This window comes from Thunnus albacares, chromosome 13, assembly GCF_914725855.1.
Source record: "Thunnus albacares chromosome 13, fThuAlb1.1, whole genome shotgun sequence".
In the NCBI taxonomy this organism is placed as follows: domain Eukaryota; kingdom Metazoa; phylum Chordata; class Actinopteri; order Scombriformes; family Scombridae; genus Thunnus; species Thunnus albacares.
Window position 1 is genome coordinate 7,361,765 of NC_058118.1, and position 27,687 is coordinate 7,389,451.

General features: G+C 41.5%; 1 protein-coding gene across 4 annotated transcripts in view; it reads right to left on the reverse strand.

Annotated features, from left to right (window-relative positions):
- abr (ABR activator of RhoGEF and GTPase) overlaps positions 1-27,687 on the reverse strand; it is a 131,476-nt gene that overhangs the window by 71,764 nt on the left and 32,025 nt on the right. For 2 of the 4 annotated variants that reach the window (XM_044370667.1, XM_044370668.1), the window contains exons 2-3: positions 9,320-9,501; positions 1,985-2,083 (exon numbers count right to left, since the gene is read on the reverse strand). In XM_044370667.1, coding sequence (XP_044226602.1) covers positions 1,985-2,083; positions 9,320-9,501 — 281 coding nt within the window. Of the gene's footprint in view, positions 1-1,984; positions 2,084-4,830; positions 5,100-9,319; positions 9,502-14,467; positions 14,666-27,687 lie in introns of those variants that run through there. The other 2 variants (XM_044370669.1, XM_044370670.1) reach the window with 2 other exon arrangements.

The window sequence follows — 27,687 nt, forward strand, 5'->3', positions numbered from 1 at the left end:
AAAGTGCAACATGTGGCTGAGAGCGGCAGGATATGACATAGTTTAGCAAGGGGAAGCATGTTCAGTGAGTGTTTCAGGAAACTGCTGTGAGTGCGGTCCTGCTTTCATTATGACCACTAATGGCAATCACACAGGCCTGCACCAAGTAACATAGCAGCAGCGCTGAAACATGAATGCCTCTACATGAATGCTTCTACATGAGCCTTGATGTAGAAATAAGAATAAGACGCAGCCCAAAGTGCTTTACGAAACTGAACAAAAATTAAAATAAAAAAATAACAGATAAAACGTTTGATAACACTACAATGACACATTAAAAACAATACAAAAAAAAACTAACAGGAAAAAACGATATAAATAACTAAAGATAAAAAAATTAAGAGCTGGCGAGGTTGGATTACCCCGAATTAAAAGCCAGATCAGAAAGATGGGTCTTTAATTTCTTATTAGTTTGCTGCTCTAAGGAAAGGGTGTTCCACAGCTTAGGGCCATAAAAACAAAGAGCAGCCTCACCAGATTTCTTGTGGGCAACATTAGGAGCTTCTAAAAGAAAAGCAATTGAAGATCTGAGAGTTCTAGTTGGAACATAAAATGAAAAAACCTGACGCACCAGATGCTTTGTTATACAGAACCATCTGAGAAGTTGTCGTTGGAAACTGTTTGGGAAAGGGCAGGCACTTTCAAAAAAACACTTGGCGGGTTATTGGCTATCACCATCTTAGAGGCAGCTGGATTCACAAGATCACAAGAGAATCCTCATAGGACACTAATTGACACAAGTGCATTACTTGAAGCCTGACAAGATGGATTCTTGCGTGATCTCGCAAATCCAGCTGCATTGCAAGGTAAAAAATGAAAGGCAGTCGGTGATATAGGAAGGTGCAAGATTATGTTAGGCTTTATAAACAGGCAAAAGGAAATAATTCTAAAAGATACAGGTAACTAGTGCAGTGTTGCGAGCAGTTAGGTAATGTGATCCCTCTTTTTTTGTTTTAGTCAAAACCCTGATGAAAAAGATGAAAAAATTATATTTTCATGACCTTGTTAAAATGGCAAAAAAACCAAACATTCCTATATCTGTAACTTCTGTCTTATTTATTTTGGACAGACAACCAAACATTGACTGCAGATTCTGTCTTTCTTCTTTTGATCCTTCAAGTAGAATCTCGGTTTCATGCTCATTTCCCCTTTTTAAAAGATGATACATTCAAATATTGATATCCATGAGAAAGATAAAAAGAACCAGGGTTGCGTGAGACAGAGATACAGTTGTGTATCATCTGTGTAACAATTATATTTGACATTACTGTATGCTGACTAATAATCTTACACAGAGGGAGAATGTTCTGTATAAAGAAAAAAAGGACAGGGCCCAGGATGCTTCCCTGAGGAACACCATAATCAATATCAAATGCCTATGACACAAAAATCCAAACCTAGACTGACAAAACTTTCTTCCTGACAAGTACGAGAAAAACAGGTCACACAGCACAACAGAGAGACCTAACCAAATCTAAAGTCTATTAATTAATTAAAATGCCATGATCGATGAACTGTATTAAACACAGTGGTCAAATCTAACAGAATGAGGACGGCCACAATGTTGGAGTCAATTGAAATTCTCAGGTCATTTACTACCTTTAATGAAGCTGTTTTAGTTCTAGGGTTGGTTTGACAGCCAGACTAGATTTTTTCTGATATATTGTTGGTATTCAAATGAACATGTAGTTGGTCAAAAACAGCTTTCTCCAGAAGTTCTAAAAGAAATGGAAGATTTGAGATTGGCATTGGTTTTACTATAACTGCTTTAAAATCATCAAAGTGTTGATTATCCTTGTTGTTTCCTTGGAGAGGCACTGGAAGCTGGACTTAAAGAGTTTGGTAGGAGTGGGGTCTAGAGCATAAGTGGACGACTTCATTTTGTTGTATTACTTCAAAATGTTTACTTTTTTTTTGGCAGGGTGTGTGTGTGTGTGTGTCTCACCAGTAACAGGGCCTCCAGTTGGTTAATGTAGATCTCCTCACTGGCCAGGAAACCAGACAGCACCAGTTTCTTCATCTCCAGTCCTTTCTCTATGTCTCCCTGTGGGATAAAACAAACATGATTGTAATAATGTATGATACGTGTAGTTATATACTTCATACTTCATACACATACATACACAGCAAGGATCCTTGAATAACCTATTTGTATTCAGAATTAATTTCTAACCAACACCACATAAAAGTACCATGACTCAAGCTCATTTCCTGATGCCGCTGCAGTTACCATATCACGTAAACAAAACATTAATGCACACACATAGCCAAACTACGAAGGAATGTTTATTGGGAATTTCTGCTCATCTAAAAACATCAAATTAGCTTGCTTCCTCTGTGGAAAGTCTTACTCCAAGTGCTTCAAAGCGGTTGTTGTATTTTGACTTCAGTATCAGGGAAGTCACCACCCTAATCATGTTTGAGAAACACGGAGAACAAAACAAGACATACTTGTGGTTTTCACCCTATATTGAGGGAAATACTAGTTTGAATAAAAATTATCAAGGCTTGGAAAGAGAAAAAATTGACAAATACAGCTGCAAAGTAGTGAGAAGCATGTTGACTCAATGGTTATTGAATCAAAAAAATATTTTAAGATGTTTGGTATCATCACTGAAGACATCTTATCTAGTCAGCAAGCTGTTAATAAAATATATTACACAGCGACATATGCGAATGTGTGAAGATGGCAATCGTTATATCTGTGCATGTATGACAACATCATCATTTGCACTGCAGTGTAAAGAGCAGTGGTGTTCATATAACCTTAACAAGTCAAGTTACTTAATTTATAAAGCACATTAAAAATGTGTTGAACAAAACAATTCAAATGCGTGAAAGCTACTCAGGCCATCCTCGTTTTAATATTCCTCCTTAATAACCAGAATATACCTTAACAGTTAATCAACTACTTCCCCAAAGTAAACATCTAAGCAACCTGCCAGACAGTCACATATGTACTTAACAGAGGCCAAAGAACAGCGATGTGAGCAGAGGAAGAGTGAGAAGAGGAAGATTAATTATTAACAGCCAGATCCTTACAATGATATCAGCACACCGGCTCGGCCTGATAAGAAAAGGGAGCCATGACCTCATTGTTTTAACCCAATCATGACTAACATTTACCTCCTGACACTCCTGCTGTCTTTCCAGATTGGACAAACACTGTACGTACAGTATATAGAGTTTTTACACAATATATACTTTAAATTTCTGCACAAACTATTGCGGGCTAGATATTCACTTGTAACATAAGGAGTAATATTTATGTGAACTCATGTTTATTTTAAGACATATATTAAAATTCTGTGACAAATCTAAAATGCTACATGTGCACCTGTTTATCAATATACTTGCATCTCCACGCTTGTGATGATAACAGTGTTGACGCTTGATCTCGCTGTGAATTGACAGTTTAAAACAAAATTAGAGCAAAAATCAGAAGACGAACCGGGATCGATTTCTAAAGCTGTTGTCTCATATAACTGAACTGTGGAGGATTTTCAGTTTGAGATGTTATTGAACTGTTCAACTCTCCATCTGTCAAACCGCATTTACATCATCGCCTCTGTCAGGTAATGCAGGAGTTCAGCAGCGCCTGTATCCAGAGAGGTTTGAGTTCATGAGTAAGTAGCCTCTCCACATGTTTGAACGCTGGCATTCCTTGAAAGAAATTGAGAGATCATTTTTCTGATGACTGAAACTAAAAACAAAAGCCACAACAGAGATGAGTCATACTCTTGAAACTCTCAGAAGCTTTTTGACATGCAAGTCCTGCACGACACTTATTTCTAGCACCAAACGTCTGCTCACATCTCTAGACGTTTTCAATAAACATCATGATTATAATATTATATAAACATTATTTATATTATTAAATAAATGATTATAAACATGTTTTTTATTGAAATTACATCCCAGAGCTATGTTTAACAAGACTTCTTATCTTTTCTAAGGTCTGAGATATGATGCCTTGTAGTTGCCCTGACACTGGACTAAACAAACAGAGTAACCATATGCAACTCAAAGGATCCACGTACGTGTTGGTGACGTGTAAAGCTTACTCCTTCGGTGACAAACATGTCACAGCACGATGAGAAAAGACAGAAAAAAGGAAGGGGGAAAAACTATTTTTTCCAACAGCAGGAATATTTTCCCTCAGCTGTACAAAGAGCTACTGTGTGGCGAGAGGGCAAGATGAGAAATACATGAGTGGTGAAAGGATTTTTTCCACGGCAACCTGTCTGTCCACCGCTAATTGTCCCTTCACAGTTACACTTTTCATACAGACAACTCTGTGTGCTCTCTTATTGTGCCTTCTGCTGTCATTCTGTCATAAAAGGAGATGATATCAAGATTGACCTGATACCACACAGACAGCCCTGCTTTTTGTCAATTCATCTACTGGGAGGAGCACATAAACACACACACACACACACACCCACACACCCACGCACAATGAGGCTTCTTAACAAACAAAAGTTACCATTAGGAACAGAGGTTCTTAAAAAAGTAACAGCGTGAGCGCCTCGTCGGGCCACGCTGAAACATCAATGACTATCTCACACACACACACACACACACTCTTGCAGTACAGATGGCTCATAGACACACGTTGCAGCGCATACTGTAGTGACGCCACATCATGCCAAGACACCAATAAGACTTTCCACTTTGCTAAATATAGCCAAGCTTTCAAGCCCAGTAAGAGTGTCAAGTTGCGTAAGTGTGTGCATGTGTGTGTGTGTGTGTGTATTTTCTCTGCATCCAGCTGTCCAGCCGCTGTCTCACCTTGAACTGTCTATGTGACGGAGTGATGGGATCTAGCTCCCCATCTCCATAATCAAACAGCTCCTCCTCCTCCTCCAGGACCCTGTCCAAGTAGCACAGCACCTCCTCCTCTTCCTCCTCCATGATTCTTTCTTTCTCTTTCTTTCTTTTTCCTTTCTTTCTCCTCCTCCTCTCCCTCTTTCTGTCTGCTATTCCCTTCTTCAGGGCCTGCCTGGACACATCAGTGTTTTCCCGTCAGAGCAAGTCGTCTGGACAGCGAGAGAGAGAAAGAGAGAGGACCCCGCCTACATAACCCCACCCCCTTCCTCTGCTGGGCTTCCTGGTGGTGTGTTTGTGTGTGTGTGTGTCTCTGTGTGTGTGTGTGTGTGTGTGTGTGTACTCTATGTGTGTGCGTGTGTATCTCAGTGTTCCACCTCGGTCGATGAGGTCTGCCCTCCCTCTACATCCGCCCCTCCCCTCACAACAAACGATCTCCAGCCACTTCCTTGATGGCCACATAGGCTCTCTCTCTCTAGCTGTGGGAGAGTTACTCTGTTTCATTCTTTTTTATTTCTTTCTTCCGTCTCTTCAGGCTGCAGCCACTTCCTCATCACGCAAGCACACAGTTTCTCTCTTTCTCTGCATCACTGAGCGTCGCAGAGTTCATTTTTTTCTCCTCCTCTCTCGCACTCTCTGGTCATTGTTTCTTTATTGATCCGTTCGAAGAGGCTTGGATGTTGAGCTGAGACCCGGCTAATGTGCTGCTAGTGCGGCTGATTCTAATTACAGGTCGCATAGTTCACTGGGTAACAACGATTTTGCACTGGCAGAACACAGGGTTCAAATATAAAACAGTGTTTAAAAAAAGACACAGAGACACGCTGTTAGGAAAATTAATAACTCTGGAGAGTAGAAATGGAAAGAAACTGGAACTGGGAGTGACTTGAGTCACACTGAGCATATAATGATTCAACTCTGAGTGGGTGTTACTTAGCACATGTGTTTGTGAATGACTTTAGTTCGCTCGCCATGACCTCCCACCCTGCTCCTGACCCTTAAGATGCCACTTCACAGGAAGTGAGACCCACTACTGCTCTTTCAGCCTCCCTCTAGATTTTCCTCCCCCCACCTCTTTCTCTGATGGAAGATTTTAGACTTGTTCTTCTGTGTGTCCCAAACCACATTTTTAGGCCATTTTCAGGTCATTTATGCAGGCTAATCTGGCTAAATCTAGGCTAGTTTGAGTTAATAACTTTGTAGCCTACATTATTTAGGACAGGCTTATTTTACAAACCAAGGACTTGGAAGGTAGCAGGGAGAATTAATACGAATACATTTATGGTTGTGGCTTGTATTTATAAGACAGTACTACGGGGGGAGAAAGGAGTGATCTTGTAAGAAAGAGGACAAAGGAAAGAAAATAACATCTGCCTTAAAGAAAGACTGGAATGAAATCATTTGTAGACAGACAGCCATACAGAAACTAAAGTTTTAAAGCATCCCAAAAAAACAAAAAACAAAAATATCTCCGAGTTCAAATTTAACTCTCACGCGTGCACATTTACATACAAGCTCCACACGCTAAACGTATGTATCTTGGCATGGAGGTGTCAGCGTCGGCTCTCTCGTGTCAGCAGATGAGAGGCCTGTGCAAACTCAGCGGAAAGAAAAGGCCTATTTAACAAGGCGGTGAGGAGAGGACGGCTTCAGCGGAAAGACCTTTAGAGTCCGCGAGGCAGCGTCCAACACAAATTCTCCACAAACATCTTTCCACAGCAGACCGGTCGGCTCGGTCAAACTAAAGCACTCTGAACTGCTCTGACTCATTTTTCTACTGAAGTGTAAGGGTCAGGAGACAAAAGTGAGAGTGGATAAAGATAAATACGCCATCAGAACTGAGAATATAGATTATCCACTGGTGCATTTTGACTAACATTATGCATGCAGTGACAGCTTTTTGAGGGTGGAAGGATTAAAATGTGCTGAGCGGTCTGTTGGAGGTGGTGACTGAAAAAAAAATGATCCAAAGCGACAGAAATGTTATATATTTTCCATGACTCTACATAGCTGCATGATCTGTTTATATACATTGTATTTTTTCAGCATCTTGATATTACTGTGATAAGGCTCCTTTTTGTCCTTTCTATATAATGGGTCATGAGTTATCAATCTACCACATAAGGTTGACACCAGTAAATGTTTTTAACCATTAACCTGACTAAACAAATAAAGTCAACTTATAATCAAGATGTAACCAGTTTAACTTTTCTTCATGCGTGCAACGGATTATGAAACTCCTCCTCCTCAAAGGTTTTAGAGTTTGGACAGTTTGAAACATGTGAAAATGTCCTCTCTGGCCTGTTCTTACACTAACTTGCCACTAGATGGAGACACATTTCCATTTACATGAGCTGACATCCAAGCAGGGTGACTCACAGTGAATGTAACAGAACAATGAGCTTAATAATTCATCATTTGCCACAATTGTAAGAAGGTCAAGGTCTGTGATCATACAGTGATAAGAGAGCTGCTTGGAAAAGAGATAGGGCAGGTAGATTCACGGAGCAAATAAAGGAAGGGGCAGGATGAGGATCGGATAGACAGAGATTAAAGAAGAGGAGGTGATAAGAGGCAATTCTTGAAAAAGGTGACAGACGTGGGAAGGCAATCTCCTGGAAATTCTCTACTTCTGTTCACTGTATAATGGCGGGACATGATAGACTGTCACAACAAGTCTTAGCCAACCGGACTCAGGGTTTCTTTCATGTTAATACATGTAATATGGTAGTTTTCATTAAGGCTTTTTCATGCTGCATGTCAAAGCTGCTGTGATGTGTTAAGTGAAAAGTCTTCTAGTCTTCCTCTGTGTGTGTGTGGGAGGGCTGGTTCAGGTCAGGGTCAACATGACACCCGCTGAGCCACCCTGGGTTGGTGAAGCACCCTCTCACACAGTGTTACACACAAGTTTTCACACAGGACACGCAGTCACACAAACACATGCAGCCGCAGGGCATGAAAAGAGACTCTGCTAACCTCTGACTTACTGATATGAAGGAGGGGATGAACACATGACAGGACACTGAAATATGCAGATAAAAACAATCCGAAAACTACCAGTAGTTTTATAGAATTAGTATATTGGCACTCTATCAGAATTTAATATAATGGCAAGGACCAAACAAATATCCATTTCATGAAAGCTTTTACATCAGCTGTTCTAAATCCCTGGTGTCTTAGTGTGTTTTTATATTTCCAGCAGCAGCAGTTTATTTGGAATAAACAGAAGAGCAGATGGTATTCAGCATGTGCACTGATAGCCACTGTGACTGAACAAACAAAGAAAAGACTAACATCCACAATACATAGATTCTCATTTCATTAACTGTAAATCCAAAGACAAAAAGCACCAAAGCACCAACATCGATTGATTGACATGTAAAAAATTAGCAAGTTTTTAAAAAATTACAACTGTGTGGATAATTACAGTAATGTATTCTCATTGACACACAGAATGGCAGATTTGTGCCGGTGGCGTCAAACCCCATCTGGGTCAGTGGTCATTTCCTGCTGCTGTGAATGTGCCACCTGCAGTGTGCTGCAGGCAGTCCAGCTATTGCGGCTAATCGCTAACAATTACAGAGGGTAAAGATCTGGAAACTAACTTCAGAAAGAAACAAACAGCCCAGAAAAGAGAAAGACAGATGAAGCCTGGGGTAAATAATCCCAAATGAAACTTCTACTGCTAATACCAGCAGAAACTTTAACTGTATTACACTCTACGCTCTAAAAATACTCTGATGCCACTTAGAATTTGGAAACTTGAGAGTTTAGATAATATGATACTGGTTACTGGTTAATAGTGCACCTTTTACTAAACATCACATAATACTTGTTTTTATCAGTTAGTTGTAAATAAAATCAACTTGTAGAAACATGAAACTTTCTTCATATGGTTAATGATTATTTGGTTACCTTTAGGTTTAATTACATGATCATCATGAGGTCATGGCTTAACAGAGATTGTTTCGAAGACTCTTCCTTGTTGGTGCATTAAAAAAAGCTCCAACATCTGAGCAGACTGTTGAGAGGTTTGCATTCACAAGAATAATTAAGGATAATGTGACTTTGGTTGTTTCTTGCCTTAAATAACTGATTGCAGTTCAGCAGGAAACTCTCTTGTGCTGAATGCATTCACTTGAAAGCACCAAGTATAAACTAGTCGATGGGCTTAAACCTACACAACTACCAGTATAGTCTTTAAGGCCTTTCAGGATCTTGAAAAATATTCTACATAAGCAACTCGCCTGGAGCTGAACCACACCTGAGCCAATCAGTCATCTAGCATGTAATCACAACCTGGAACATCCAGGTCACACGTTCCCTCTCTCTTCCCATCTGTCACATTATTCCCGTGTGTTCAAGTTCAAGTGTGGCGGACTGCTACTGATTCATACCTGCCTCTTTATGTATGTATGTATGTGTGTGTGTGTGTGTGTGTGTGCGCTCTTACCCCAGACAGCAGGCCCTCTGGTGGTGTGGGAGAGACCGTTTCTCCGTCGGGCCCTTGGGGCGCACACAGCTGGGGCGACATGGTGGGGGATTCATCTATATAGGGCAGCGTCTCTGAGCCATCCTGAGACTTGCCGTCCTCTGCCCCGTCCCCCTCGTAGCCATCTGTGTTGTAGTTAAAGTCTGGAGGACAGAGAGGCGGGGAGAGAGAGAGATGCTGGTTAGCATTTTACCACAGAGAACAAGTCCATTGCTGGGCTCAAATGTAATTATTTATTTCTGCAGAGCCAAAAAAGACAAACATCCAGCTGCTAATTCAATAAAGTGTCACAAGTAACTTGCTTAATGTTTCTCTGGTTTTCTAAGGTATCACATGATTAGGCTTAGTGTCAGTATTGAGGTCAAAATTCATATCCTGTGACAATGCTAGCGTTCAGGCCTGAGTAACAGTGACAGCTCCAGTGGAAAGGAACAACGCCGACTCTGAAACGGCTCCTGTCCTGCCTTCACACGCAGCACCAGTGAGGAGAACACGGAATAACAAAAAGGCATGTATGAGATATAAAAAGCCTGTCAGACATAAAAAACAGTGAGTCGACTTGAAGCCTTTCATATCTGGTGTCTTATTAGAGAGGAGAGGTGTATTTCTGATGGGCAGTCACACCTCTTTGTTGCCTCGTAGGGGAGAGGAGTGACATTCTCTGCAGACAAACAGCATCATGGCTGCACTCGATGAAAAACAAGCTCATGTAATGGTCAGCTGTTGTAATAAAGTAGATCAAAAACACAAGCAACACTGGTGTACTGTCAGGAACAGAGGGAGGAATTAGTTACTAAGTGACAGTCAGTAATTTTAGAGATTCTTAGATGTTCTCCTTTTTTTTTTTTACCCTGATGGGAGGCAAATCCTTTTTATCTATACATTTCCTTTATGAACTTGGAATAGCAGCGGTGCTCGCACCAAAGCTTGTGTCAATCTGTACAAAAAGCCTTACAGCAGTGGACCGGAGTAAAAGCAAAACCAAATGTTTGGAGAGCGCTTCATGTGGGAGGTGCGTAGGTAAGCATATCTGCCTGCCAATGACCTACGCTGAGCTCACGCCACCACTTAATAGTAGAGCTGTGTGTGAACTCACCATCGTCACACAGACATACGTGTTCAACAAGGCGTGTTTGTGTGTGTGTGTGTGTGTGTGCACAAAGATATCAGACAATCCTAACGAGCCACAAACGAGAACTAATTGGAAAATAAAAGCAGGGGTAAATCCCCACTGGGACTACACACACCATCAAGCTAATGTTGATGGGTGCCTACAGTGGCCGGCACACTGCCGTCTGTCACCTCCTGACATGCACCATAACCCATAGTCACTGGACCACCCACCTGCCAATCAAAAAGCAAAAGAAAAATCCCTCCATCTGTTATGTGCATGCAAGTATGTGAGTGGAGCGTGCAGAGTCACCGCTACCATATGGTTTATTTGTAGCTGTTGGGCAAATAGCTGACAAATGGTGCATTTGGGTCTTAGCTGACTTAGTGATGCATGTGCAAAAAAAAAAAAAAAAAAACACTGACAGTGCGTTCAAGCACTGAAAACGAAGAGTAGAACATGAGACAACAGGGAGAGGATGGTGTTAAAATACTGTGGTAAGGTCACTTGTCCAACACCAACTGTGCCATGATCATGCCATAGAAAAGATCGGCTCTTCCAACATACAAGTGTGTGTGTGTGTGTGTGTGTGTGTGTGTGTGTGTGTGTGTGTGTGTTCGTTTTTTTCTCGCTCCTCCATCTGTTCCCTCTCTGGCTCTTCTGTACACCTTCTGGCCTCCTGACATGCTAGTTTGTCCCTGTTTGTGTGAGTGTGTGTGAGAGTGAAGTATTGATGTTATAAAACCAAACTATGAGCTGGAAGGAACGTTTTAGACTCGGGGCTGCTATTGAGTGTAGGACTCAGTGTTCCCATAGACCCAGTGAACACTGCACACCTGGTTTCTGTGTGTGAGTTTACATGTTTTTGTGGGATTTTTCTTCAGGTGCTACAGTTTTCCTCACTTATCTCAGAGACGTGTAGGTTAGGTGAACTGGAAAGTGTAAATATGAGTTAGAATGTGATTGTGTTTCTTAAGTGTGCAAGTGTAGCAACCTTGAACAGGATAAATTGGCATAGAAAAAAAAAAGATGGATAGCACAGAAATCCTTACACGGTGCACTCCACAAAGCACTCGTCTAGACGAGCACTAAAGTCTGTTCCCTCTTTTACAAAGATGTAGGCCATGATTCATTTCTATTGGCAGAAACATCAATAGGCAGCAGAAATCATTTAGAAATACAGTCCCTACTGTGGGGAGCAGGGAGCCAGTCAATCATGGAGAACAGAGTTGGAGCGGCGAAGACAAAGCAGAGCAAATGGGCTGAATGTAAACTCGACTCTCTGGCTCATGAACTGCACACGCGCACAAGCTGTGTGCTTACACGCTTTACTTACACTCGTCTGAGCTCTCATGCATTTGCTAGTTGATTGTCTGCTGTGTGTGCAACGTGTGTTCCACTGTTAATGTGAGTCATTAGAGTCCGTTTGTTTTTGAATGAATCTCGCTGAGTGCAATTTGGTGTGTGAGTGGTCATTATTTCTCCTTATTATATCTGATGAGCTCTACTAATGCAAGAAAGACACAGATACAGAGAGAAAGAGAGAGAGAGAGAGAGAGAGAGAAGTAGAGACAAAAGATTGTGAGAACGTCTCTTTCGCCTGGCTGAGCTGCTGCTTGGACACTCAGTGATGATATCAGACTAAGATCCAACACAGTCTCAGGACAGAGGAGATCAAGGAGACAGAAATGAAGGTTGTGTATTCAGTAACACTCTGAAATTGTAGCCATATATAGTGTAACTCAGTTATTTAGTAGAAAACATCACATATGCACCTACAGTGTAAAAGCTCAGTGCTTTGGTCATTCAGTTATATCAGCTAATATTATATGATTACACATAATTGGCCACTTCTATTCATTCATTTGAGTTAAATGTTTTCCCACATGATAAACAACCATTGGTATTTTAGGTCCAAAAGGCATTTGAGACATTTGATTACTCGTGTTGTCCAAATGGACTATTTACAGGTCATGTGTTGACGTCTGTTCCCCCTCGAATAGTGTTTCCCTCCCGTAGAGCCACCTCTGTGGTTGGGGTCAGGGCTTAGGTTGCAGTTATGGTTAGGCGTAGCAGAGATGACTGGTTGGGGTTAGAGATGAGTTTGGGTGCAGGTGCAGGTTAAGGGAAACACATATCAACAGGGAAACAGACTTCAAGACAACACCGACATGCCTATGTCCTTCTAATCCTGCTCATCTCGGCTGATTTGTCAAAACAGAAACTGAAAACATGTTTGTTGTCGGTTTCAGGTGTCAATATTTGAATAAATGCAAACAGGTAGGACATAGTAGATGCACAATAAAAGTTAGTAACGTTTCTAATAATCTAGTGACTAGATTAAACTGATATTGACAGTATCAGATAATATGGAGTAAACAATAACATACTTTAAGTATAGAAATATAATCATGTTTTATGTATGTTGAAGTTTAGCTTAAGGGAAATAAAGCCATCAGTTTTAAACTAAAATTATTTGTCATTCAAAAGTTAAATGTTGCAAGTCATGTCATCATCAGTAGACCTTTACATCAGTATCAAGAACCAATATTTTGCCATTTGCTGATTAATGTTACAATGTATAGGAAGAATTAGTGTGCAGCGTGCACTATGCACATTCTTTAGAACCAGGAAGTTGGTTTCTAACTGTTGTAGGTATGCCTGTACATGAATTTAGATATTTTGTTCAGTATTTAGTCTCAACGACAGCATTTTGGTATTCACACTTTCAAAAAGGTAAAAACTCCAGTCATACATACTGTTCAACCCTACAGTATGAAGGCCAACACCAGCACACTACTGCATATTTATAGGGGTTATACTATAGAGACCATCAGATATAACAGGAGAAGATTTTTCCCATACCTAACCACCCTGCCTGCACCGTATCTCACAAGAGCCCTGTTACAAATGAGTATGTATTACTGGATGACAATTGTTTCAATAATTAAAAAGGAACAAAAGTCATTAAAACATTTTTTAATTAATTTCGCTTGGTGAAATTGAACATTTCAGTAATACCATCATTGTTCCATTATTGGTAGGTGAAACTAGAGTCACAGATAAATCATACCACGTGTGACTCCAGTTTCTTGCGTGCTGCGGTATGTAATATCTATCTCATTGCAATTTCCGAAAAAAAACCTTTGATGTGTTTGAAGCTGAGGTCACAGGAGATATCCAGTCTGCATAGAGGAACGATATCTGACCGAGAAAGGTGGAAGCACAAGTTTTATAACTAGCAGCTGAGCAAAAGTGTGAAAAAACTGAGTGTGTGCAGTTCATGTGTTCAGAGAGGGAAAGCGATGTTTCTGAATGAGGGCTGTATTATCTTCCTGTTTCCTACATTTGTCTTTCAGCACTCTTGTTCCACACTGCTTTTCCCGAAAACCCATTAATATGCAATTAAGCTGGATATTAGAGACATTAGGAAACTGTGCTACCTGAAAATGAATACACTCTTTTTCACTTTGTTCCAGATTTTTTTTTTTTTTTTTTTTAAACAAACTGGTTTACTGAGACAAGTTTTCCCAGACAAGATACAAATTTACATTAAAAGCTCTGCATCAGTGTTGTCATATACTTATGAAAAGGAGTTTGTGGGTTTAATTTAGTTTTTTATTATATCACAATATCACTTACTGTCACAGGAAACTCTCCCACAGTCACAATGTTGACATGAACTAATGACTCAGAAGACCATGGAGAGGGTTTTTTTTTTTTCAGTGCAGAGGATTAATCAGTTCTAACTTGTTATTACTGTTCAATGGCGCAATCCTCCACATACACACATTTTAAAAAGGGTTAAAACGGGGACAAGCTGAACATGACATGTGATTAAACAGGAGATAACGCCAAGTAAAAAGGATTGACTTGCAGGAGAGGAAGATTCTATTGACAAATCAATACAACCTCAGTCTGGCACATCGCTACAGTGAAGCGAACACACCCACAGACCGGCAGAATCACCCAGTCAAACACAGGTCGACCAGACTCACCGTTGTTGGAGAGGAGAGAGCGAATGACACAGGCAGCCTCGAAGAAGAAAGCCATGAGTGTGTTGGCGAGGTGTGTGTTTTGTCTGACTAAAACACCTTTCACTGGCAGTCTTCCATGTCACCAAGGCAGTCGGGCGAACATTGTGTCACACCTCATGTCCTGCTGGTCCCGTTTCTTCGACTCATATTCGACAACACAGACCGAGAAGCTCGCTCAACTGTCCCGCTGGAGGAGTGATATGAAAATAAGAGAGCTGGTTTGAAGCTGTTCAGTGCTCAGTTGAATGCTGCCACTGTTATAAACCTTTCAGCCCTCATTCAAATGAAGGCAACAACACCCACATCCTAAGAGGAAGCAACAAACTACGCACAAAGAGTAATTACTGTATGGAAGCTATGAAACGTAGTATTGAGTACATGAACATGCTTCTCTATCCACTGAATATTGTCACATCACTTCCCAGTTGGCCAATAAATACTGTCCCGGTATGGTTTGTGGGTCATGTAGTTATAATAATCAATATTGTGGGTGTATGTGCATGAATTGTACTACGAGGAACCAACCAAAACTGGTTTTCTGGTTCAGATACTCAATAATTTAACCACTTGTCAAACAACATGATGGAAAGTCAACTACCCAAACCAAACACTGGAACTCAAAAAACTGCTGCGGTGAAGCCAGTTCTGGATTAGAGGAGTCTTCACATTTGGAAATCATTCAAATCATGTTGTTGTGGAGAGCCGACAAGCTGCGATGAACACGGCAAGTATCAACTAAACTGTGATTAACCATTTACAGGACTATTTGAATATGTAGTTTGGGTTTTTCCAGACAAACAATTTCCCCCAACTGGCTGATATCAAATAGGGAACCAGGTTCGACATACAATCACTGGCTCATTTGTATAAGTAAATGGTGCGCTGTCTATTAGATTTACAGCAAAAGTCTGTCTGAACCTGAGAGGAAGCAGAAAATCTCCTGTGGCCAACACAGGATGCTCTTCTACTGCTGTGTGTGTGTGTGCAACCTCCAGCATGTTTGTGTTGGAAGCAGAATTACACTTAAAGCACCAGAGAGCTGCGGCTCAAAGGATTGAGTGTCTGACAAAAACAGTTCCTGACAGGCTCTATCCAAGCTTGGCTACACTAGGCGTGCTTTCTCTTGTATTACAGATTTTTTTTCTTGTTATTATAGATTTTTCATCTCAACCTCTTTACTTGTGTTTCTGTTGGATCTTATCTCAATTAGGAAAATGTGACTATCATTTATGCCAACTGTAATAGAGAAGTGTTGCTCTACGTTGGCGCAGAAATCAACAGAACACCTACAAAAGGTCACACACTGAGTGAGCATGCAAGGGTTCACTGTCTGACAAACGGCGCCAAGTTGACCTTTACAGACACAATGGCTGACCTGACAGTCACCGAGCACACTCAAAAATAAGTGAGCATTTGAGTGCCACCGAAGGAATATGTTTTCTATGTGCACAGGTGGCACTCAAATGCTGACGGTCATTAGTGTACCATTGACTAAACTGAGAGAGGCATACTCTAACAAACCACCAGTGGAGACCACAGAGCTGCACTTTGAGGAAGATAAAACCACATGTACAACGTTCATATCCTGCTTGTGCTGACAGAAGCAGGAGCGCCTGCAGAGAGCTTTAAAGAATAAAAGCTTTGATTAAAATGGGGTTTTAATGTTGAGGATGGAGATGAAGACCAGTCATAGTGCGCGTGCATGATTGCTACCACAAGTTTATGATAGTCAAACCATTTATTTCACCATTCTGCTGCTGTGACCTCAAAACGGTAATTAAACAGCTAATAACTGAAGCTATGAGAGTAGAGAGAGATAGTGACAAGACTATCTGCCCTTTCCATTTAAGTCTGAACATTGTTCAAGGTATAAATAAATAGTTGCTGGCTTTTTTGTTTTTTTCTAAAACAGCTAAACAGAAGGCAGATTTATTCTTTTCTGTTATTGAATACTGTATATTTCCTCTGATTAATGTTTAATACATTCTAAGAGTTTTGAGTATTGTTGTCTGGTTCATTGAGTCTACTGGCAGTTGAGAAATTTGTATCCCCACAACAGTGGATTTCTGTGTAAAATGTAGGTTATGCTGTGAGAAGGCAAATATCGCCCCGGCATAACAACTATGAGAACAGTGACTGACCCCCACTGTGCTCACCGCCTGTGTCCTCATACAGGCCAGCTCACACAGTTCAAACCTCCGGCTAAGAGATGTGGTGAGGAATACTCTATAAACACACACACACACACACTGAGATGGGGGTGTTTCCCCGTCTCGTTCTTCCTCGTTCAGCTCTGCTAGGGAGGCGGGTGAAGACAAACGCGGAGACACAATGCCAGCCGCTTTGAATAACACACAGCCGGCGACGCTGGTGCGTTCACGGACCTTGCTGCATCCTGTGATGTTCGAAATTGTTTTTAAAAAAGATATACCAAAAAATAAAAAAAGTGCAATGATGATGGTATGAGCTCAGCCCCACGGTAGGCATCACATGCGGTTATCGTCACAGCCCTAGTAAAATGTCAAAGCAAATACAGAAAGAAGAGTTGCTTTGATTCTGAGGGATTGACTCCAAAGCCTGACATTTCCGCTGATGTTTTATAATACTGAAATACCGAAAAGGTCATGTTATGAAACTTGTGACATGACGTCATCACCATATGGCCAGTAATTCACGGGATTAGAAAAAATATATATATGTCAAGAGTGTTACATGTGAGATATAAGTATATTATTAATATGGGTTGGGTTTTCCTTCATCTACAATGAAAACTAAAAACAGCAGTCTGTGCATCATGTATTTTATAGTGCTCTCTCGCTCACTCCACATAATGCTTGGGGAAATTAGTGCAGCCCTGGAGGAAACGCAGACACTCTCACTGTGTCACTCACACCATAGATACACACTCTACCCAATTACTAACAGGCTCTGATGTGTGTTGATCGGGTTAAATCAATGAGGCTTTAGCTAATATGGGGGACTTGCACCGGAAAACCTTTCAAACCGGGTAAATACGCGCGCACACAAACACTCACAGAGCAATCTAATCTGCAATTGTAGAATTGCTCACTTCAGCAACTGCTTAAGTGTATGTGACAGAATGTAACAGCCAAGTGTTGAAATCCGCCTTGTACGGAGAAAATTACCTCAGCGCTTTCAGAGCAACTAGTTCCACATGTGGTGGAAGAACGTTTATCACAGAGGGATCAAAGTGAACGCGATGAGATAAATCAGAAAAATGAATGAAATGCTGCCAATATTCTCCTCACAGTACAGCGCAATAAAGTCTCCTTTTGAAATAAATGAGTAATAGTGTAATAGTCCTCAATCTCTGGTGCTATTTATGTTGCTATCACACCTTAAAATATTCTTCCCTGATGCGTTCAAAGAAGCTCTAAACTGTGACATTTGAGTATAAATTACTAAGCAGCAACCTGTTAAATGCAAAAATTGATGTAATTCAAATTATTCTTTTCAGTACTATGTTGCATTATTTTTTCCTCAAGGGTTTGGTTTTTAGACAACATAGCGTGTGAATGCAATAGCAGCCGGCTCTTCAATCTCACACCAAGGAAGGGTTCCCCCTGCCTGCAGCTGCACTAAAAAAATCAATGAGGTAACTTTGACGAAACATAAAGCAGCAGACTAAATGTTCCTGTCACACAATTTGTAGTTAAAGGGATTAAACATGTAAAACCTATGTCATCCTTTAAAGAGGTCAGAGGTGAAGGGTTGAATGACAGGTTAGTGTTTACACGCCATAATTTGAGAGCCATGAAGCGCTTTTTCATCAATACTACCCTAATGTGATTTTTGCCAGTGACAGCTGGCAGCAGAGAAACAAAGGATTCGGGTAATGCAGAGAGTCCAGAGGTTCTCCAGAGAATTAGCGCTGAGGTGTGCGTGACAGTTGATTTGGTCTGTCATCTCTGCTACGTAATAAAGTCTAAATATTGTTGCATAAGCAACCGGTTGAATCTGCAATCCCATCCCTGCCACCCATTGACCTCGGCCCAGTGTCAGCTCACATCACTCTCACTGTTAACTTCTCCTGACGGACGGCTCTAAATCCACCTGTCACTCTCAATAACCAGCCCTCGTTTCTGTGGCAAGGACAAAGGCTGCCATGACAACTGGTCAGGTTGATGTAAATGCTTCTTGCTTGCCAATAAGCCGTTTGGTCGTGTCGGGAGGTAGCCAATGTTCTTGACAGGACTATTTGTACCGGAGGAAACTTTTAAAACAGAACACTCCGAGTCACTCTGTGGAGCCCTCGGCTAATGACTGAGGGCTCAACAGAGAGAGAATACTCTGCTATAGACTGTGTGTGACTCCCTCGCCCACCCCTCCACACTAAACAATAAACCTCTGCAGAGATAATACAGCAAAGCACGTACACTGCAAAAGATGAAATCTAGCCCCGTGAACGTACTAGATCTGCAGTATATGTGCATCACAGCTCACCTTTCAGCTTTTGTTTTGTTTTGTTCCTCTTTAATGTGACCGCAGCTTGTATGTCCGCTACTGCTTCACATTAATAATAGAGAAATGGTTAATAGGAAAACATCCTCTACAAAATACAGATTGGCTAAAAGAACACACTTCCTATGAGAGTTTTACAGTGGTCAACTCTAATGCAGTTAGAAGGTTTCTCCCATGCTGCTGAGGTTAAGTGATAATGTCAAAATGGCATTTTAAAGCATAAGGGTGGGATGCTTTCAGCCAGGAAGGCAGCCACACAGCAAGAATACAAGACAAGAAGCAAGGAGGGTTTGAAACACTAAAAACCTATAACCTCACTTGTGCTGTATCGTCTCCTCACACCCGCACTGGGCAGCTGAGTGACAGCTCTACTGCCAGGCGATATCGCATGGAAGGACCCCTGCTTAAAGCTGCTACAGCAGGTGGGCCAGTCTCCAGCTGTTTAAAGAAGACCTATTATGCTTATTTCCAGCTCTACATTTTTATTCTGGGACTCCCCTAGAGTTGCTTTGCATGATTCACATTTCAATAAACTCCTTATTTATCTTATACTGGCCCTTTATGCAGCCCCTCAGTTCAGCCTCTGTCTCTTAACAGGCGGTCTTAGCTCCTGTCTCTTTAAGGCCCTGCTCCCGATGAGCCCACTTTGTTCTGATTGGCCAGTTTTTGGGAAACTGCTGAGGGGCAGCTGTATCACAGTCCTGTTAAGTTACCGCAGACGCAAACCAACATTTCCTGCTTTTCTGCTTCAAATTAAAAGCTTTTAAATAACTAAATAACAGGAGGAGGGGAATTTATATGAAATGAAATGCGTTCCTTACTGAATTAGCAGAGCTTCATTAGCAGTGCTAAAAACTGGTCTAAACAACAACATACAGAGATATTTGGAGCTCTTTGTTCAGCGGATCAGTCGGAAATAATGCAGGAAGAAATAGTACGAGCAGAGTGATGATGATGTTTGATGAAGAGCTGCAGATGACCAGCACACCTCCAACAGATAAACTACTTATTTTACTTTGCCCTGCTGTGTAACGGAAAAACAGTCACAGCGTGCCAGCCCAACTCCAGTCATGGCTCTGCGTGACTTCCCCCAAAACAATGGAAAGACACCATAATGTTAGCGGAGTGGAGCAGTGACCATGTAAAGAAGTCCATCACAAGCCAACATCAGCTCAGGCTGAAAGTAGAAGAAAACGTTGGAAACCGAGCGTTCAGAGCAGAATGAAGCCAGTGCTTTTCGCTCACAGGGATTACTTCTATACACGTTTACCTCATTATCTGACACTTTAACCACGTTTAATATGAACATCAGACATTGTAACATCATATATATGACTGAAAATAAGGAAAAGCAAATTAACTACACCGAGCATTCAGTTGAAGCCAGAGTCAACGAAAATGGCTGCTTCTGTAAGATCACCTTTATGCTCAGACATGAAAGGGTTTTTTTTAAGTCTTTTTTAAGAGTGGGTCGCAGCTGTGTGTACATGTGTGTCCGAGGGGCAGTAATGCGATGGGTGAGTGGGACTACAGGAATCTGCAAAGGCATCCATCACACAGCCAACATGTCCACTGTGCTACTTGGGACTGACAGAAGCATCCCAAAAACACAGAAACATACACAGCAGCAAGTGCATACAAGAACCTGAACGGCAGACATAAGCATACAAACAACAAGCAAGACTCTGAATCATAATGTGTCAGTGAGGGAAAAAAAGGAGCTAGAATTGAAATTTACTGCTATATGGAAAGATGAAACACTGAGAACAGGTTAGTATGCGAGTGTAGTCGTCCTCTGCGAGGCTACTGTACCTGTGTGCTGAGATAACTGATTCTCTCATTGCCTACCTCTGAATAAACTCATATACATAATGTAGTGGCAGCGACGGCTTTGTATCAGTATTCTGTGTGAGTGTGAGCAGAGAAACAGTGGCAGCAGAGTTTGTTTATGTGGTGCAACAATACTATGTGTTGACCTAAATGACCTAAAGACAGATGAGTCAGCACTAATGCAAACATGAGTGACCTCTGCAAATGCTTAGTTTTTTTTCAAATCCATTCTACTATTCTTATGGTAAAAACATATCCTTCTACCTACAAATTGATTCAAAAGGACAAAGTCATTCTCACATTAGCTATGTGGATTTTTGTGTGTATGTGTTGATAAATGATAAATTAATATTTTGTCTAAAAAGCAATTTAAAAAAAGTGAATGTAAGAAATCAATATAACATGATGATGATGTATTGATTAAACAGCTTCATTACAATATATATACATTGAAAGAGTGGTCACGTACTGGCCCTGAAGAGATCCCCCTCTAATTCAATTCCACTTTAAGTGATGGGGCCAAAATACACAGTCTACCTTTTTAATAACGCATAAATGCTTTCTGAAGTGAATGTAAAGCTAATATGAGGCTTCAGTGGTCTGAGTTACAAAAATCAAATAGATACATTTTAAATCTTCAGTCTTTTTAGTACGAAACTCATTCTTGCTGTTCCTCCATCGTAGCTCAGTAAGGAAACACTGTCTATAAAACAGGCACGACGAGGGAATTCTGTACTAAAAAGACTGTACTGTAAGTTTGGAAGTTACCCACCTGATTTGTATAATTCAAACTGCTGAAGCCTCATATTAGATTCAGCTAAATCACAGCCAGTGTGGACAGGAAGAATGCTAACAGCCACCAATAACACTGTCAATGTACACATGAGTACTATAATAAAGTAGACTTGTAAACATGTGATCCTATCTTTAAAGCTTTCATGATTTTATGAAAAGATTTCCTTCAAACAAGTCCACACATTTTCAAAACCCTGATGTATAATCCATCTAGTTATATTCTCACATACTGACACACATGATCAACAATAAGTGAGAAAAATCCATGTCATCAAACAGTTAGTATCAAAAAAAAAAGGTAAATAGAATATGTGTATTAGCACAAAGCAAAAATCGGATATGTTCAGCCTCCTTTGGACAAAAAAACCCCAGAAGAAAACAGCCCCTATAGAATCTATAATGTCATCCTCCCAGCTCTCTCTCTCTCTCTCTCTCTCTTGTCCATCTATAAGAGCTTAGACCCGCTGTGCAAAGTTGCAAACTAATAAAGTCAGGGGGAGAAAAAGTTGCTGCTGCAGTGTGAGAATTCAATCAGGAAGTTCTTGCTGCCTTGCTCAGCAATTTTATAAGGAGGAGAGGGATTACATCATGCCCTGCAGCCAGCTAACATTATACTGTGTGGGCACAAGAAGCAGCCCTGCAAACTGCCTCTGTATATGGGGCTCGGCTGCAGTGACTGAGTACACACACACACACACAAATAAACACTCATTTTCACAATAGAGATGTGTGTTTATGAGCCAAGGCTGTTGTGCACCTTTAAGTTTCTTTGGGGAGGTAATTACATGAGGAGAAAGCACAACACGTCTGTACAAGTTTATTTTTTTTATTATTCAACCGTTTTTACTGTATATATACCGAACGTGTTTGTGTGTTTTTGTGTGTGTGTGTGTGTGTGTGTTCAGGATGGTTGAAGATATTCCTCTGCGTCTTCCGTGTCGCTCTCACAAGATGTAGGGGAGCTCAACCATAACAGATCCAATTCCCCGAAGACCGGATAAAAGACAGAGAGAGGAGAATGAAAACAAAAAGACGGAGTGGTGCCTCCTGCTCTACTTCTAGTCTTCCCGGCCCTGTGGAGCCATGACAGCGTGACAGTACATCAGTGGTTTGACAGATGTGTGGTCATTGTGTGTGTCTGTGTGTGTGTGTGTGTGATGACTGTGTACATGTAGGCTTTTACACCTCCCTGTCTTGCAGTCATCAATCAGGACACTAGGGAAATTAAAAAGCCTTTATGAAGGTCTATCTTTACAGCCCGGGTCCCGTTATTCCACTCATCAACATAAAGTATTTCCACAGCAGTGAGACTCTGAGGACACAACCAGCAGCAATATAGTTATCAATTGAAACCAATGTTATTCCACCGCATGCAGATGCTTCAAATGAAAAGCTCTAAAATGAGGAAAAGGGGAGCTTTGGTGAGTGTATAGCCCTGTGGGAAGGTTTAAAACATTAAATGTCCAAATGTAGTGATTATATATCATATCAACAGTATTCAGAATTGGCCAGAGTGTGCAGGTGCTATTTAACTGATTGTTTCAGCTACTTGTTATGAAACTCTACAGATGGAAAAGAACCTTTTGAATAAAACCATAGCGCCTGATTTACTGCTTCATTAGCTTTCATTTTCTTGTGAACCAGGCCCAAAAATCGTCAAAAGTCTTTCTGCTTACGCACTGTCTGTTCAAAAAACCGTTCAGAAGCCAACGGTAAACCTGCGGGCTGACAGCAAACAGCCGCCGGCCAGAGAGCCAGATGTGGAGCGACAGATTGTGTTCTTTACCGCATGCTGCCTCCCCCAGGTTCAGTTCAGTTCAGTTCACATCTTTTTTTTGTCCCTCCAGGGTGAAATCTCAACTGTGATCGATCCAGCTTAGGTAGCGATCAATATGCAAACACATCCACCCTCTTCCATACACACAGACACAGATCGTCAAAACAATTACATCGACGGACACGTGAGTGAACACGCGGCCACATGTGCACACAGAGACAGATGGGCAGATGTTTGGAGAGAGAGGTCTTGCTGCGCAATGACAGATTCTGATTTAGCTTGTTATTTGAGCATTAAATATGGAATTTTATTTGACAAGTAAGTTCAGTGTCTCTGGATATGGCTCAAGTGTTGGTGGAGATATTTGTGAACAGATGTTAGCAGCACAGGAGTCCTCTACAACTCAGTTCTTTACAAGGACGAGTCAAGGGTTTAAAAAAAAAAAAGCTGTGATATGTGCAATTGCCATTACGAATGCAAAAACACATGCAAAACATTTTCCATACCTTTTGGGATCATCGGTATATTTGAAACCCATCTGATTAGCCACAGAGCCACAGCAGCTTTTAAAATGAAAATGGCTCACTGAAGCACCGACGAGTGAAGTCTGACATGATGCTGCAGACCTCACGCTTCAGGCAGGCTCGGTTGTGGCTCAGCTGTATGCCGAATTCACCAGCATCACTGCGATCTCAACCTACTCTTCTGCAAAGTATTCATTTGCACGAATATGCACGGCCTTGTGGTCAGAAAAAAACCATCTGAAGAAAGTCATTCTCATATCCCAAAGTCTCTAGCGGCTATGAAAAACTCAGTTTTAACCGTGCACTGATGCTCTCCAGCTGTTACCAGCCATCCACCACAGACTGCCTGATCAAACAATCTATACGGTACAGGTAGAGAAGATGTGAGCACTGCTGAATACAAGATGAGAGCTTTTAGAACTTAAAGCTCCGAAAATAAACCGACTACATGAATTTCACATGAGTGCGGGATGTGGAACAGCGATAAACACAGGTTACTACGACTGTAAGTGGACTCTGGATCATGAATGCGTTCAATGATAACTTAAGGAACACCAAGGTCCTGCTGTGTTCCCCGTGAGCAAATTACAGTGCTATTTAAAGAAATCAGATCACATCTGGGAGTAATTCGTGGTATAATCCAATGTCACAAGAGAGATAAGAGACATATTTTTTCTGTTTTTTTTGTCTGAATAATGAAATATATTCTCCTTACTAAGCTTAATTCCACTCTGTTGTAAAGATATAATCCACATATTACAAATCTGCCTGAGAAGAAGAGAGAACAGAGGCCTTTCTATGGCTCCAGACCTTATAATTACAGTTCACTTTCAGTTCCTGCACCTTCCCTTTCAACAAGTAGCAGATCATCCCACTACTTTTTACCGGCTCGATGTTACAGTAATTCTTAACAATGCTAACTAAGCCAGTGTCAAGAGCTGAGAGCAGCTGAAAGTCTGTGAGTCATCCAGTTAAGCCGGGGTCTTTGTTCCCCTTTCCCTCATCCAGCCTGATCAAGATGATAATGGGTTGGCTCCTCGGCTCAGATAGAGCTAACCACTGTGCTCAGGAAACAAGCCGAGCACACTTTAAAAAGGTCAATAAGCTTCTGGACTCCCACACATTAGTTACTGGACAGAAAAGGGAAGTGGAAAAGAAGCGCAGACAGCAAGGAAACACGGTTTCACATCTTCGTACGTTAATGGAAGATGAGGGGAGAACTGCGAATCAAAAATCAAAACCTTAACGGCTTGAAACATCGAATGTAGGCAGATAGATGAGACTGGTCTATGCATTTCGCTACAAATGTAATGAGAGGAGGCTAATGAAGATGTGTGCTCACTATCCACTCCACAACCTGTGCACACACACATTCAGAGCACTTTCCTGCCGGAGGAGAGCCTGATAAAAAGCAGTTTTGTTCCTTTATAGCTCAAATGAATGACACTTCTACTACGGCTGCATATCTTCACGTGCCATATGCCTGTAGGCAGCAAGAGATAAGGACCCCCTCAGCTGCAGAGCCACATGCATGAATTGCTATTACTCCCCACGCCCCCCCCCTCCAAAAAAAGACCCCCAAAACCCAACCAACCAACGTTACCATGGCAGCCAGCCACTATACATTGTAATTAGCTGGCCTAAATCCCCAAGGCTCGGACCGGTTGGATACAACTCACTGCTTCCATAGATTAGAACAACCTCTGTTGTACATGGAGCCTAAAGCATGTCTGTCTGCACACACACACACACACACACAAGGTCTCATTCAAGTGCAGACACACCTCTGCACACGCACACACACAAAGGGACACAAACATGGCACATCTACAAAACCCTGACTAAACCACCATATTCCCCCCCCCCCCCCTCCGATCATCCCACTCCCACTTCCCACCTTGCACCTCTCTCCATGTGTTTGCAAGCAGGTACGAGGAGATCAATCCTTCGCATGTTTTGTAGAGCTTTTCTCTGCCAACACACACCCACGTTCTGCACACGCGTACTTGTACAGCAGCTCTACTGTGTGGGCATCTACCTCTCGGTGTGCTGCAGTACACCCTGCATTCGTCGGTGGGTATTGTGCTAATGGAAAGAGTATCAAACTGTGCAGAGAGCTACGATGAGTGAAGCTATTAAAATACAAGCGTCTGTCGATAGCCTTCGGGGCATCCTTTGCCAGTGATTGGAGCGTCTATTTATTACACTCTCTAGCCCAATTAGGAGAACGTGATGCAGATTAGAGGCAGAGAGTTTGCGACACTCTTAGGTGTGTCAGATAGGAAGAGGACGCCCTGAGCAGCCGGCGGTGTCTGCGTCTGAGTCAGGTCACGTCACAATAACACCATCAAGGCATACCTATAAATGAAAGGCAGAAAAGAGCTAGTGTTGATATCAAAAGGAAAATATTCTCTTCTATTGGGAGTAAAAGTGAGCACGAAAAAAATCTGTGAATTAGTTTGCGACAAAGAAGAAAATCATGTGGAAACTAATTAGACCAAAAAGAGACATGAAGATAGAAAGTGGTAGTGGCAGTGTGTGGGTGTACACATTCGAGTGGGAATACATAAAACTTTCTGCTGGATCTAGATATTAAAGAGGCCATTTTGAAGACTGTAAGAGAAATTTGCTGGCTTCATGGTGCCTTTAGTAAACCTCTGAAGACTACAAGTGTTGTGGTAACTGTTTATGGTGCCTTCTCTCTAAGAGCTGCGAATCATTTTGAAAAAAAATCAGTCAACATTTAGTCATTTTTATCACCATGAAACATTCAAATAAAATATTAGTGTGTGCATATAACCTTGCAGATTTGAAAACTGTTGCGCACGTACTTTTCACTTTCAGTCTTTAAAAGGCTCTGGTGCTAAACATTGTTTGAAATAAATACTTTTGAAATCAGAGGCCACTGGTTTTAACTGAAAAGTTGTGTTAGTCAATGCTAAATGCTGGCAGCAGATATGAGGCTGTCTATGAAGACTAGATCAAAAGATGAGAAACACTATACACCATTCAGAAAAAGAGCTGAAAACATTCCCGCATCGTGACAGCTCCTCTGTCCTTTGAGCAATGACGACAGGAGTGCTGGCATACAGAGAAACACCTTCATTATAGGGAAAAAAAAACTTCTCTCAGACTCTACAAAGAGGCTGGCCTCCACTTTGTTTTAGAAGTTTATTTTAAGAGGTTTCTATTGAACGGGACATTGGAAAGAGTGACGGGAGGGATAAGACAGAAAGAGGGGATGCAGCATGATGCCTGATGAAGTGAGAGAGCGCTCTGAGCCACAAGGCCATCTGGCACGAGTGTGTCAAGCACAGCGAACACACACACAGACCGGAGAGAGAGACCTTGTGGATATCGCTCCATTGATTTGGAGTTGGGTCCATCTACAAAAGGTTGCGGTTATTGCCAAGCACACACGCTACATGATTTTCAAAAGGTGTCAGATCCCTGTGCTGTTCACATTACACAACTTTCTGTCTTGTAATCAGGAATCTTGAAGTTGTGGTTTGCACACTACATGACTGATCGCAACAGGGGGGTCACATTACAGGATCTTTCACCAAGAGGGATCTTGACGAGTCTGTCTGGTCCCCAAACTACATTTTGTCATGCAAACACACAAGTGACATGCGATATGACATGATACCATGCGCAAGGCAGGATTTTTTTATTCCAAAAATGGATGCCTGCAAGAAACAAGTGATCCAAGTTGTTTGTGAGCTGATTTGCAGCAAAAAAACAAGGAAGAAAAAGAAAACAATATGGGTGAG